At 41.4% G+C, this 13,353-nt stretch overlaps 1 protein-coding gene across 7 annotated transcripts in view; it reads right to left on the bottom strand.

Moving 5' to 3' along the window:
- Positions 1-13,353, bottom strand: part of LOC136395932 (dimethylaniline monooxygenase [N-oxide-forming] 2-like) — a 37,202-nt gene that overhangs the window by 1,095 nt on the left and 22,754 nt on the right. For 4 of the 7 annotated variants that reach the window (XM_066371483.1, XM_066371484.1, XM_066371482.1 and 1 more), the window contains 5 exons: positions 9,249-9,411; positions 8,523-8,665; positions 6,772-6,971; positions 4,744-5,099; positions 869-941 (listed from right to left, as the gene is read on the bottom strand). In XM_066371483.1, coding sequence (XP_066227580.1) covers positions 869-941; positions 4,744-5,099; positions 6,772-6,971; positions 8,523-8,665; positions 9,249-9,411 — 935 coding nt within the window. Of the gene's footprint in view, positions 1-868; positions 942-4,743; positions 5,100-6,771; positions 6,972-8,522; positions 8,666-9,248; positions 9,412-11,990; positions 12,180-13,353 lie in introns of all 7 variants that reach the window. The other 3 variants (XM_066371481.1, XM_066371486.1, XM_066371488.1) reach the window with 2 other exon arrangements.

Here is a 13,353-nt window from a genome sequence, read left to right as displayed (position 1 = left end):
GCTTATGCCGTGGGGAGGCCTGTGTCTCAGATTGACTGTAGGCTGTAAAATAAATAGTCATGAATACATGGAAGTTCTAGAAGTGTGACAATATATACAGCCATGATCATTATTTGGAATTGACTCAGCAGAGTACCGACTATTCAGGATTGCTGCCAAGACTCATGAGAATGAAGGTGAAAGCCTAGCCCAGCGTCTTGCACAGAGGAGACAGTTAATATATGCTTGTCAATTTATTAAAGTCCCTGGCACTCTGGTTGGCATATGGTGCTCTACAATGTGAGTTGAATGAGAATTTGAACATGAGATACGCCCTTCATGTGGTATCCTTCATGTAGGGCTCCGAGTCAACTTTTCCCAGGGACGTGATCACAACTGAACCTCATTTCACTTCAGTCACAAGTGGAAATCCTCAAGCCTTCATGTCACCTAACCTCTTTCTAGTTGACTTGGCTAGGAGATCCCCTGGCTAACATTCCAGAGACTCAGGCCACTGTCCCCACCATTGCTTCCGTCCCATTCCCTCTCCAGCCACACAGTGTGGGTGCCTGAGAAGATAAGGATTTTATCGTGGGAACCCTGCAAATCTGAAATGAAAGTCAGGGGAGAGAATGTTCTGATTTGGTGAAATCCCCATCTTTAAGTAGTTGGTTGTAAAACTACTATGTGTGAGAGTCACCTAGGAAGAGCACACAGTAAATACAAATGGCAGCCTCATGCAGAGACTCTGATTCAGTTGGTCTGGGCTGCATGTGGCCTTGGAATCTGCATTTCTGCAAGCAGCTAGGTAGTTCTTACAGGTGTGTAGAGCAGTGTACCTTGAGAAACACCGTTCCAGGTAAAGATGAAAATAAAACAAGTTTCTTACAGGTCAATTCTTCTTTTGTTCCTCTTGATAATGTCTTCCATCATAGTCCTCTCTGAGGGCAAGGTGCACAAACCTAGAAAACAAAGGCTGGTTTGAGTAGTGGGTTTGATTCAGCGTCATCACTTGACCTGGTGGTGGCCTCCTGCAGTTAGGCTCTGGTGTTCCCATGTAGGACCCTCAGGTTGCTGCTGTTGAGCTCCAGGGGGCAGCGTGCCCGTTGAGCTCCCTGTGAGCTGCACTGGGAGCCCAGGCTCCAGCATGCACTCTGAGGTGGGGAAGGGGAGGACTGACTCTGGGGACAGAAGATGAGCTCCGCTCTGAGGTGTTGGGAATCCGCAGAGGGTTGTCTGCAGGGGCTGACAGGATCAGATTTGCTTTTGGCAAGATCCTTCTTGAGGCTAGACTTTGGAAAATGGGCTCCAGGGAGGTGAGTTTAGAGGCAGCAAGACCAGTGAAGAGGCTGCTGCCGTAAACCTGGTGAGCGAAGGGTCTGAACTAGGGAAGGGTGGGCCGTGGGACTGGAGAGGGGAGATGGGTGCATTAGCTGTCAGTGTGAGTGCTGCTTCCACCTGCGCAGTGTCCCTCGGGCTTCAGTATTGAAAGGGTCATTTCCCCTGTGTGTGGCTGCTCATCTCACATCTCAGGTCCAATGGACCCTACCGAGTTCCTCACTGAAGCCCTTCTGCTCAGATGTACATCACCCTCGCATAGCTCCTGTCTCTCCATGGCATTGCTGTGCACCCAGTTTCCATGGCCAGAGATCAGCAGGTCAGCATCTTGATTTCTCTCCAATCTTCCCATATTGAGCCAGTCATTATGTCCTGCTGGCTTTGGCCTGACGATTTCTCACATCCACCCCCTGTCCTCCGCTTTGTCTGCCTGGCTTATGTTGCATCTCGTTTACTGTAGTCTATAACAGTTGCCTACTCCCCGGCCTGAGACGCCATTCTTTCTTTTTTTTTTTTTTTTTTTTTTAATTTTTGACAGAGAGGGGTGGGGATAGATAGGGACAGACAGACAGGAACGGAGAGAGATGAAAAGCATCAATTATCAGTTTTTCGTTGCGACACCTTAGTTGTTCATTGATTGCTTTCTCATATGTGCCTTGACCGCGGGCCTTCAGCAGACTGAGTAACTCCTTGCTTGAGTCAGCGACCTTGGGTCCAAGCTGGTGAGCTTTTTTTTTCTTCCTCAAGCCAGATGAGCCCACGCTCAAGCTGGCGAGCTCAGTGTCTCGAACCTGGATCCTTCCTCATCCCAGTCCGACGTTCTATCCACTGCACCACTGCCTGGTCAGGCCATTTTTTATTTTTTCCAATCTAACTTCCCCACGAACTCTGAAGTAATGTATCAAAAACGTCAATCTGACAGTGTCCGTTTCTTGCTATAACCTTTTACTGGGTCCTCTGGCTGAAGTGCTTTCTGACAGGGAGATTCTAGGACTCCAGGCCAGACTTTATCAGTGTCCCTGAGTGTCTACCTGGTGACTTTTATGGGTAGCCGGATTTGAGAGGAGGTGATCTACAGTTGACCTTCAAGCTTGTTAGCATGTCTTGTGTGGATCCTGTGTCTTGGCTCCTTCTTCAATAGGAACAACCTCTCACCCTCTGTACCTCGTACATTGTGTTGTAAAAGTGTCAAACAGCATGTGATTCTTCATATGCATTCCTGTGTCAGAGTGTCTGTCTCATTATGCTGAAACGATCTGTTTAAATTTCTCTCTGTCAAAAGGGCAAATAACATTAAGTAGGCAATAGTGACAGATATCTGCTACCAAAAAAGGTTTTTATTGAAACGGTTCACTGCATTTGTGGTTTGAATGCTGTATGTTAATAAAGTTCTAATTCTTGCATTGAGTGATGGGTTCACAGGTGTTCACTTTTAATGATGTACATAAATAAGAAATAAATAAGATAAAGAAAGCTATGAACAAACCAATGCTAACAGTTTGTTTTGAATTAACAGTTATAATTAATATGCTATAAACTTCAGGTTAAAAAATAATTAAATAAAATTTTAAATGTTATTTTTAATATCAGATAGGAGAATTCAAACTCAACAGGTAAATTTTGAGTACTTAAGACAATTTATTTATTTTCATTTCTAGATAACAATATGATAAATAATGAGTCGACCAAGCAGTCAGAAAATTCACCTAATTCAGATCTCCCCCTACTATTTCCTTAACTTGCAAATTACAAGTTTGTCTTATCTATTATAGGTTTTCAGCTCTTTCATATCGACATTAGAATTAGCTTTTTCAGTCTCTCTGTCTCTCACACACACAGATGCACACACAACCTATTGGGACTTATATTGTAATCATACTGAATCGATGGGTCATTTTCAGAAGATTCAACAATTATGTGATTACTTAACTTTCTTACTAGCGAACATCCTCTCTCTCGCATCTCATTCCATCTCATCTTATTTGGTCCTCCCTCTCCTGTTAAAGTTTTTAACATGTTTTTGTAATGTTTATACATTTCTGTGTAGGTATCCTTGCAAACTATCTGTTAAGAATTATTCCTAAAGCAGTTTATAGTTTGTGTTGCTATTATACATAATGTCTTTTCTTTAAGTATTTTTCTGTTTGATACTTCTGTATAGATATGCATTTGATTTTGTATGGTTAACTATCTTGCTCAATTCTCTCATTTCTAGTTATTTGTCTGTGTAGTGTTGGATGTTTGATGTATGCCACCAAATCATTTTCAAAGAATGACAGTTTTACTTCCTTTTTAAAGAAATCTTACCACTTTAATTTACTTATTTTTATTACACAAAGTAGAATATCACACTGACTAGAAAGTAAGGCAATGTTAAAAGCAATAAATGATGAAAGTAAGTATCTTCACCTTGTCCTGAATTGTGAAAAGAATGTATCTTATAATTTTTTTATTTAGAATAATGTTTGCAAAAATTGCTAGGTTAAGAAATTGATTTATATTACAAGATTATTTTTTGATTATGAATGAGTGTTGCTTGTAATTGTTTTTTATATTTCTAATTGAGATGATCATACAGTTTTCAGTGTTTCCATCAATGTGGTTATTGAAAATGATAGAATTCGTAAAATTATTCTTATATTCTTTGGACAAAGTCAATTTGGTCATAATGTACTCTATTTTATGCACTTTTAGATTTGCATGTAAATAGTTTATATGAGAAATTTGCATCTGTTTGAATGATTAAAATAGATTTTAAAAATATTTTAGTTTATTTTTAATTGAATTAGTTGGTTAATAAAATTGTATAGGTTTCAAGTGTAAAAAAAAAAAAAAAAAAAAAAAAAAAAAATTTCTCTCTGTCCCACCCAGTTAGCACAGGGCTCAGTTTTCAGTGTTTTATTTGGAGTTGAATCGACCCTGGGCCCCGGAGATTATAGCCTTCTGTGGAGTGCAAAGTGCCATGGTGATGCTCAAGTAGAAACCTTTCAATAATTTTGGAATATTGTAGGGATCTGTTAGGTCCAACTACTTAGGTATTGAGAGTTAATTTGGAGTGAATTGTTGAGTAGGCCCTGCGTTTCTTGATTTGCACTTATCCTGAGGAAATTATAAACATCATATAGGTAGATGGAGGAATCATAGATATTGTCTGCTTAGTAGTCCATTCTTGATTGAAATAAAGGATCACATGCACTTAACTTTATGCCAATCAAAATTCACAGAACTTTCTAATATTTTAATGGAATGATTGTAGACATTTATTATTATTGTATCTTTATATTTGTTATTTTGTGACTTCTTTACTAACTTTTTAGGGTATAAATCTCATGAGAGCAGCCAAGCTTGGCAACTTTCTTGTCTAAACTCATTATCAAGCAATCTCCACCAAGTGTCAAACAGCTACGTGCTTGCCTACTCACTTACCTTTGAAAACTCTTGTTGCCCAGCGAGCTTGCATTTCAGCAGTTGGGAAAATGGAACCTTGAGGCTGGATGAGACCAATGCAGGCAAGGGTTGACTTCTCCAGGTGGGAAGGGAACATGTACTTATACAGAGAGACCATGTTATCTTCGACTTTAACAAGTGAATCTTCAAGGAATGGGAAAGAGTATGTATATCCTGTTGCAAAGACAATGACATCAATGTCCTTTTCCACTGTCCCATCCTCAAAGATGGCGGAAGTTTCCGTGAGCTCTACCACTCTTGATTTCACCTTGATGGCCCCATAGAGTATACGGCTTGGAAGGTCATCATTTACTGCAGGTATTTTCATAAGGTATCTGAGACACACAGAAGAAAACACTTAGAAGGGGCAGTTAATGAGGATTCTTGTGCCTTCTCCATATTTTATGAGTTTAGCTCTGAAAATAAGAGTTTTCTCAAATATCCATACACCTTTCTAATGGAATTAGTTGGCTTGCAGCCAGTTTACTATCTCACTTTGAATTTCATGTTACAACTCTCTTGTCTTTAACAAAGTAGAAGCATGTAGGTGGTGGGGGTAAAAGATATTTCAAAAAGGGAAGCCTCGTCAAGCACTTAGAATGCCAGTGCCGAGGGTTAATCCCTGAGTATCCAGAGGCACTTAGCCTCTGGATAAGATGCTTTTAGCATTCTTTTCTATTATCTACCTTTAATTTTCTTGCTGTCCCATTGAATCTCGATCTGATCTCTCAGTAATAAAGGGAAAATGTGTTAAATTCCCATTAGTTTTAAAAATTAGCAAGGAATCAGTGTGAAAATTAATGTGTAGAATTACGTTTGGGGATATTTGTTAGTCCCAATTCTCCATGAGGTCTCTATGTGACAGCATGGGCGAGGAAGCCAAGTCTGCTTATAGTTCTTAATTCTCTTTCTTGTAGGCTTAAATGCCATATTTCTTTCTTCCCTTCCCTTCCCTTCCCTTCCCTTCCCTTCCCTTCCCTTTCTTCCCTTCCCTTCTTCCTTCTCCCTTCTCCCTTCTCCCTTCTCCCTTCCCTTCCTTTCCCTGTCTTCCTTTATCCCTCATTTCTTTTCTAGAGATAGACTCCAACATGCACTCCTACTGTGATCCACCTGCAACCCCATCTGGGGCAGATACTTGAATCAACTGAGTTATGCTCAGTGCCTGGGGCTGATGCTCAAAGGAACCGAGCCACTGGCTATGGGAGGGGAAGAGAGAGAGAAGGGGTAGCAGGTGGTGAGGTAGAGAGAGAAGCAGATGGTTGCTTTTCATGTGTGCCCTGATTGGGGATCGAATCCAGATTTCTGCACACTGGGCCAACAGTTTATCCGTTGAGCCAACTAGCCAGGGTTAAGAACCATTTTTCAAAGATAGAAGTCAATACATGCCACATGTATCAGGTATCATACTGTAGCAGTACATGGCATTTGTTAAAAGATTCCAAAGCTTTTCTTTTTTTTTAAGGGAAGGAGCCTTTTATCAACTAAAGAAAAATAAATGTATATCATGTTTGCTTGTGTTTATAAGATGGATTATGTATAACTGAGATGAGCAGAACTTTTTTTTTTTTTTTGCAAAGAGACAGTGAATATGTTCTCAAAAGCTGCCCATGGGAAGAACCATTATGACATATAGAGTTAGCAAAGCATGTGTTATCAGATGGAGAATTTGACAACTATTTCTCACCACAGCCCTCTGAAAAAAAGGTGCCAATCACTTAAAGCAGCCATTCTAATGTTGGATAGTCTGGGTTTTAGAAAGTTATTTCTCTGACCTAGTTCTGCTTTTTGGAGCAGCTCATACCATTTCTATTCAACCTTCTTAAGTATTTACCTTTTTAAAGGCACACAGAGCAAATTTGGAATTCACACTTCAGAACCTCTGTGATATCTATAACGGTAAGTTGTAAGTTGAACTACCATGTTTGCAGACACCCTTTGTGAAGAGAGGCACCTCTGACTACCTTGCTTACCAATGAGTATACCATAAAGAAAGAAAAATAACTCTACTTATTTTGAGGCTCAAGGCCATAATATTCATGGTTGAACCACCGATTCATCTGTCGTTCCCACATCCATGTTCGAACTCTTCGTGGCAGGACATTTTGGAGCATGGATCTAAACCGGGTGCGGAGCACCATGTCCAGGGGATAGCCATGTTTAGAGATACGACTGATGACCCAGGAACCTTGCCTGGTGCTGATGAACACCTGGTAAGCAAAAAGGAAGACAGTTTATATCAGGGCATTGTCCCTTTTGGGAGGAATCTACCACGTAGGTGTCATATCACATGTATGGCCCCAGAAATTCCTGCAGTGCTTTATCTTCAAGATGATTGACCTCCAAGTGAAGTACCTTCTAGTTTTCACTGCCGTGTGGCAACTTTCTCATAAAAGAAGTATCCAGTGGTATGTACACTGATTGAGGAAAATGACATTTGACCAGTCTTGGGAACTTTCACAAAAACATGAGAAGAATCTTTGGACTAATAATAGTCATAAATCCACAGGTATCTACCTCATTTACACTTGTGGTTCAGTGCTTCTTCCGTCTTCTCACCTTTCCACCTGCCCAAGTGTCTTTTATGAGGGTAAATAATTGTAATTCCAGGAAATGTATGATGATAACCCAATGACCATAGCGTGTATATGCATAGATCTGTAGTTCCCTGGAGTGGGACTAAGAAGGGAATCAGCTTCCTCCCACACTGTCCTGTGTGATTCAGGACAGGACAGTTTTTCTGGTTGTGGACATGGCACAGTAAGGCCCGTGCAGCCTGAAGAACCCAGGCTGAGGAGCCTAGTGATAGGGCTGCTGGTCAAGGCCCTGTTGGGAGGAAATGTATTGGGAAGAGGAACCCTAGCTATTTTCCCATCTTGCCTATGTCTGTCAAGCCGAAGGGGATTTATTTTCTACTAATTCCAGCCATCACCGTCAGCATTATTTACATCTTGTGATGTTTGGCTCCTTGGTTGCCAGTGGTGTCATTTGTGAGCAGGTAAAACCTGACATGCTTGGAAAGTAACAGTGTACACCTAAATAAATATCTGTGATCTTGGTTGTGAGTTGTATTGTCTATTTTATCTTTCTTTTTTTGATCCTTTAATAACTGAGGATTATTTATATTTCAATATAAATTAGATATGCACTAAATTTTTAAGTGGCACCTCTCCCTCATATATGAGCAAGCTGACTTCTCACTAAGGGCCCTGGGTGGAAACAAGACCTCTTAGGCTGAAAATTATCTGGTCCAACCTTACCATTTACAAAGTAGGAGAACCATAGCCCTGAGAGGAGAAATAGCTCAGTGTAGTTTACACAGTTGATAGTGGCAGAGCTGGGAGGTGAACTCTGGCTCCTTGACACCCAGATTTTCTATGATACCTCCCTGAGTACCTGAGCACCCAGCCAGCTAACCAACCAGCCAGCCAGCCAGCCAGCCAGCCAGCCAGCCAACCAGCCAACCAGCCAGCCAGCCAGCCTGCCAGCCTGCCAACCAACCAACCAACCAACCAACCACCAGCTAGCCAACCAGCCAGCCTGCCAACCAACCAACCAACCAACCAACCACCAGCTAGCCAACCAGCCAGCCTGCCAACCAACCAACCAACAAACCACCAGCTAGCCAACCAGCCAACCACCCAGTCACCCAGCCACCCAATTAATGCAGTAATGGAGCCTTGATTAACAGCTCAGATTTTCCAGTGTGTCTCTCCCCATCCCTCTCCTCCATGGTACCAGCTAAACAGAGAGCAGTGCACCTGAGCAGCCTTAGTACTCAGCTCAACGGCAATGTCTGCAGCTGAGTTTCCTATTCCAATCACCAGGATGTGCTTCCCATCAAATCCCTCTGGTTTCTTGTATTCACGGCTGTGAAAATACTGGCCTTTGAACCTCTCAATACCTTCAGGAGAGAAAAAAGAATAGCCTGTCTGTTATATGAAATTAATTTTAATAAAACTGCATCATCAGCTTCTTCTGGGAGATCAATTATTTGCTTTGCCTCTTTCCTTCTTAGGGGAGTTACAGTGGTCAGGCCTATTGAGAAACTGAAAGTGTAAAGCATATAAGAAATACTAGGTTAAGCATATGGGACAGGACCAGCAAAGTTTCCAAGAACTCTCCCCCTAACTCTGTCCATGGGCATGAGGCTGCTGAAAAGGCTCCAAGGACGGAACAAAGTCACCGGTGTCTTGCAGGATGGAAAAAGGCCAAGGTAGGCACATGGTACAAAGGGCCTCTCCAACAGAGAACCAGTGTGGGTAAGAATTCCCTGAAATCCTGCCTTCGGAGGAGGTTAGCTGGATACCCTGTGTAGTGAAGACCCAAAGAGGTCAACAGAAATGAAGGTGGTGTTTGGAGTCTTTCTAGTCTTTCCCTACTTTGTATTTTGTGCAGTTGCAGCAGCTAATTTTGCCTGTCAATCCAAAGTGCATAGAAAGTACTTGACACTTGCTCTGGAAGGCTGGGAATCCCCCAGGCCTCACCTGGATATGACCCCAGTGGGAGGTGAGGTTTGAAGTGATGGCCATTGCAAACCAAAACTGCATCGAAGACAGCACTGTGCTCCTTGCCTTTGCTCTCAGTGATAACCTCCCACTGGCCAGAGGAGGAGAAGTCTGGGCGTTTTTTCACTCTGAGGACGGTTGTCTTAAAGGAACACAGAGAACGCTTCATTGAGAAGGGGAGTAAATAGGGCAATTATATGGTGATGGAAAATTATTTGATTGGGTGATGGGCATATAATGCAATCAACAGTACATACTGTATAGAAATGTTTACTTGGTACTCTTATTGATCAATGTCACCCCATTGAATTTAATTTCTAAACAAAAAAAAATGGTAATGTGGCATGGCAGGGGCCTTGTCCAGTAAGTACCCTGGGAGTTGGGTTGGGTAGAGTGCAATGTGTGCTTCCATTTAGGTTCTATTAGGATCTGTTTTAAGCCAGTTAAGTCATAGAGTGCTAAGTGTGACCTTGTTCTTTGCCAGGGAGCTCCCTACGGAGGACACGTGGCTTTGTGCGAGAGCCCCCACTCAGCAGACTGAATAAGGACGAGCAGATGTGGGAATGGACAGTAAGCTCTGGGTAAGATGCAGAAGGCAAGTGTATCATTCAAGTGATCACACCATCAATATTCATCCAGAACCTTCTATGTATCCACCTCTGTGCAGACACTGCATTAGAGCTGTTTCATGGGAAGTGATTAGCGTAGTGCCTGGCATATTGCCAGCACTCTGTGAATGCCTTTGTTCATGTTTCATATTTTAAAACTGGCACATCATGATGGCAGTACTGCTCATGATCTCCCTTGGATGAAATAATTTTTTGGTTCATTTATTTTTTTAAAGTAGCTCACTGTCTGGAGGTCTGTGAATGTTGTGTTTAATTAGCAATGTCAAATGGAAGCAATACTTTTAGACATATGGCATATCATTCTCTTGCAAGTATTTGAGTTTCTTAGGCATGCTTTTGGAGTTTCAGATATTTTCAAAACACTGCAATGATATTCTTTGTGGATGTTCAAATTTTAACATTCATATCTAATATTAGTGTAAAGGGTATGAAAGTAGTATAATTGGGCATTTTGAGCTGTGAGTAGGTGTTTTCAGATTTGTAGTCCATGGTAGTGTGTTAGCTGAAGTGCTCTGGATTCTTGCTATTCAAAATGTGGTATGGGGACCAGCACCTTCAGTATCACTTGGGAGGTTATTAGAAATGCAGCAGAGACATTTACTTTTTTATTCTTTTTTTTTTTTTGTATTTTTCTGAAGTTAGAAACAGAGAGGCAGTCAGACAGACTCCTGCATGTGCCCAACTGGGATCCACCTGGCATACCCACCAGGGGGTGATGCTCTGCCCATCTGGGGCATCGCTCCATTTTGGCAGGAGCCATTCTAGTGCCTGAGGTGGAGGCCATGGAGCTGTCCTCAGCGCCTGGGCCAACTTTGCTCCAATGGAGCCTTGGCTGTGGGAGGGGAAGAGAGAGACAGAGAGGAAGGAGAGGGGGAAGGGTGGAGAAGCAGATGGGCGCTTCTCCTGTGTGCCCTGACCAGGAATCGAACCCAGGATTTCCACATGCCTGGCTAACACTCTACCGCTGAGCCAACCAGCCAGGGCCTGAGACATTTACATTTCGAGTTGTATCCTAACATCTGGCTTATACCAACTTAGAGTCCAATAGATGGGAATGTGTTTTCCTAACCCTCTCCGCCCCCAGAAAATAGTTACCGGAGTAACCCAGTAAAATAGAGAACCAGTTCCCTTGTAATTCTAACATGATCTTTAAAAGAATAGAGAATATAAATTACATAGCGTGTGAGGCCGATATACCTATTAAATAGATTGATAGCTATGTGGATACATTAGATAGAACTGGGCATTTTAATGGACTTACAAAGACAGATTTTTACCAAAATAACTCTTATAAGTTAATTTTATACAAACTGGGGACAAAACTAAAATTTCTGAGAAACTGAGATGTGTTAAAAAAAACAACTCAGCCCCAGTAAGACTTATTTACTTAGAGATGTAATTAAAATTTTATTTTCTAAGCATAATACTAGTTCTCAGATTGTAGGTTATTGACTATAATTTAGCATATTATATGAGATAGTTTATTTTATTGTTGAGTATTTGTTTTGAGGAAACACTGGAAAGATGGTTCTAATTATATTTCAAAATAATCTGGCTATGTTTATCTTGGAAGAGAGTGCTACCAGAAAAAAAATAATAAGGAAAAATAATTTCTACAGACTTCCTAGATGAATGGAGAACTGGGATTTTGTTTAGCACATTTTTCTAAGAAGTTCTATTTTTATAGAGAAGATAAGAACCATCCCTAATTGATAACAAATTAAATCAAATTATCAACACATGTTTGTTTAAAAAATAAATAAATAAAAGTAGGATATTTTCCATGCTTTCTTAAAGGGAAATGATGCTAGAACTCTTCAGTGGTCATAAATGTTAGTTTAAATGCAGTGTCACCATCAACATCATCATCATTCCAGTCTTCTAATGGATAATTTTTCTCTTCTAGTATACAATTTATAATATCAGGGTAATGACATTCTCTTTGGGTTTTCTGTTAGGCTCTTATTTTTTGGCAGTGGATTGGATTGGAATTCTTTGTTTTATTCACAATTTCTTTCATTATAGAGTAACCGCTCTATTTAAATGTGATCTGAACTAATGTAGAGAAAACAGTCCCCCCAAAATATAATACCTGGAACTGAATATATTTTAGAAGATCAAACTTTTTGACAAAGATCCTGAAGTATTCGAGGATCTTTGAATTGTGCAGAAAGTTTGGAAAATCTTCAGGCATTGGAAAGTCACTGAAACAGGACATTTCTTTGCTGGTGTTGGTAATGACAGATTGATAGATACAGGCTAAGCCATCTTCAACATTTTCCTAAAAGCAAATAAAAGTAATGATAATGCATTAAAAACATGCTCTGGTTTCCTTCTTGTCTTATTTATTTATTTATTTATTTATTTATTTATTTTCTTTCTGAAGCTGGAAACGGGGAGAGACAGTCAGACAGACTCCCACATGCGCCCGACCGGGATCCACCCGGCACGCCCACCAGGGGTGACGCTCTGCCCACCAGGGGGCGATGCTCTGCCCCTCCGGTGCGTCGCTCTGTCGCGACCAGAGCCACTCCAGCACCTGGGGCAGAGGCCAAGGAGCCATCCCCAGCGCCCGGGCCATCCCCGCTCCAATGGAGCCTCGGCTGCGGGAGGGGAAGAGAGAGACAGAGAGGAAGGAGAGGGGGAGGGGTGGAGAAGCAGATGGGTGCCTCTCTTGTGTGCCCTGACCGGGAATCGAACCCGGGACCTCTGCACGCCAGGCCGACGCTCTACCACCGAGCCAACCGGCCAGGGCCTCCTTCTTGTCTTCTAAATCACCAGCCTGAGTGATCTGATCCTCTTGGGTGCAATGTAGGTGTTCTGTCATCCTGTGTGGTAGAGTCTGGCTGGGGCCTTTCCATGTTGCTTTCTGGAAGGCCTGTTGCCATGGGTGGCGGTGTGACCGTAACCACATCATTTAACCTCTGTGTTTCTGTTTGCTTGTTTATAAAATATAAATCATAATTGTAGCTAACATTTATTGTACTCTATTTTAAGTTTTTTTCTATGAATTATCTTCTTTAATCTTCAAAATAGTCCCAAGATAGTTACATGTTTCTGTTAATATGTTCATTATACAGCTGAGAATACTGAAACACAGGAATGTAAATAACTTGTCCAAGGTCTCACACCCAGAAAGTAGCAGCTAGTATTTATTCAAGAGATTGTAAGGAAAAACGATAAATCTTTACAGCTCTCTGGCAAAGTCTCTTTCTAATTTTTATACAAATTTTGAAGGAGAGCTAATATTACCAGTAATTTGGGTTTGGCTAATAGCATGAATTTAATGACTAGAATGTGTTTAATAATATAGTAAAAGAGTTTCCCAGCAATTCTACTAGACTGTCATCAGTAAAGCTAAGCAAACAAAGTGTATTTGTCACAGACAAATAAAGGTAAGTGGTGATAAGGGCAGACTCTAGTAAAAGCTTTCAATGATTGGAATTGACGAGGTA

The sequence above is a fragment of the Saccopteryx leptura genome, chromosome 2 (genome assembly GCF_036850995.1).
Source record: "Saccopteryx leptura isolate mSacLep1 chromosome 2, mSacLep1_pri_phased_curated, whole genome shotgun sequence".
Taxonomy (NCBI): Eukaryota; Metazoa; Chordata; class Mammalia; order Chiroptera; family Emballonuridae; genus Saccopteryx; species Saccopteryx leptura.
This window is presented reverse-complemented; position numbering and strand designations above follow the sequence as displayed.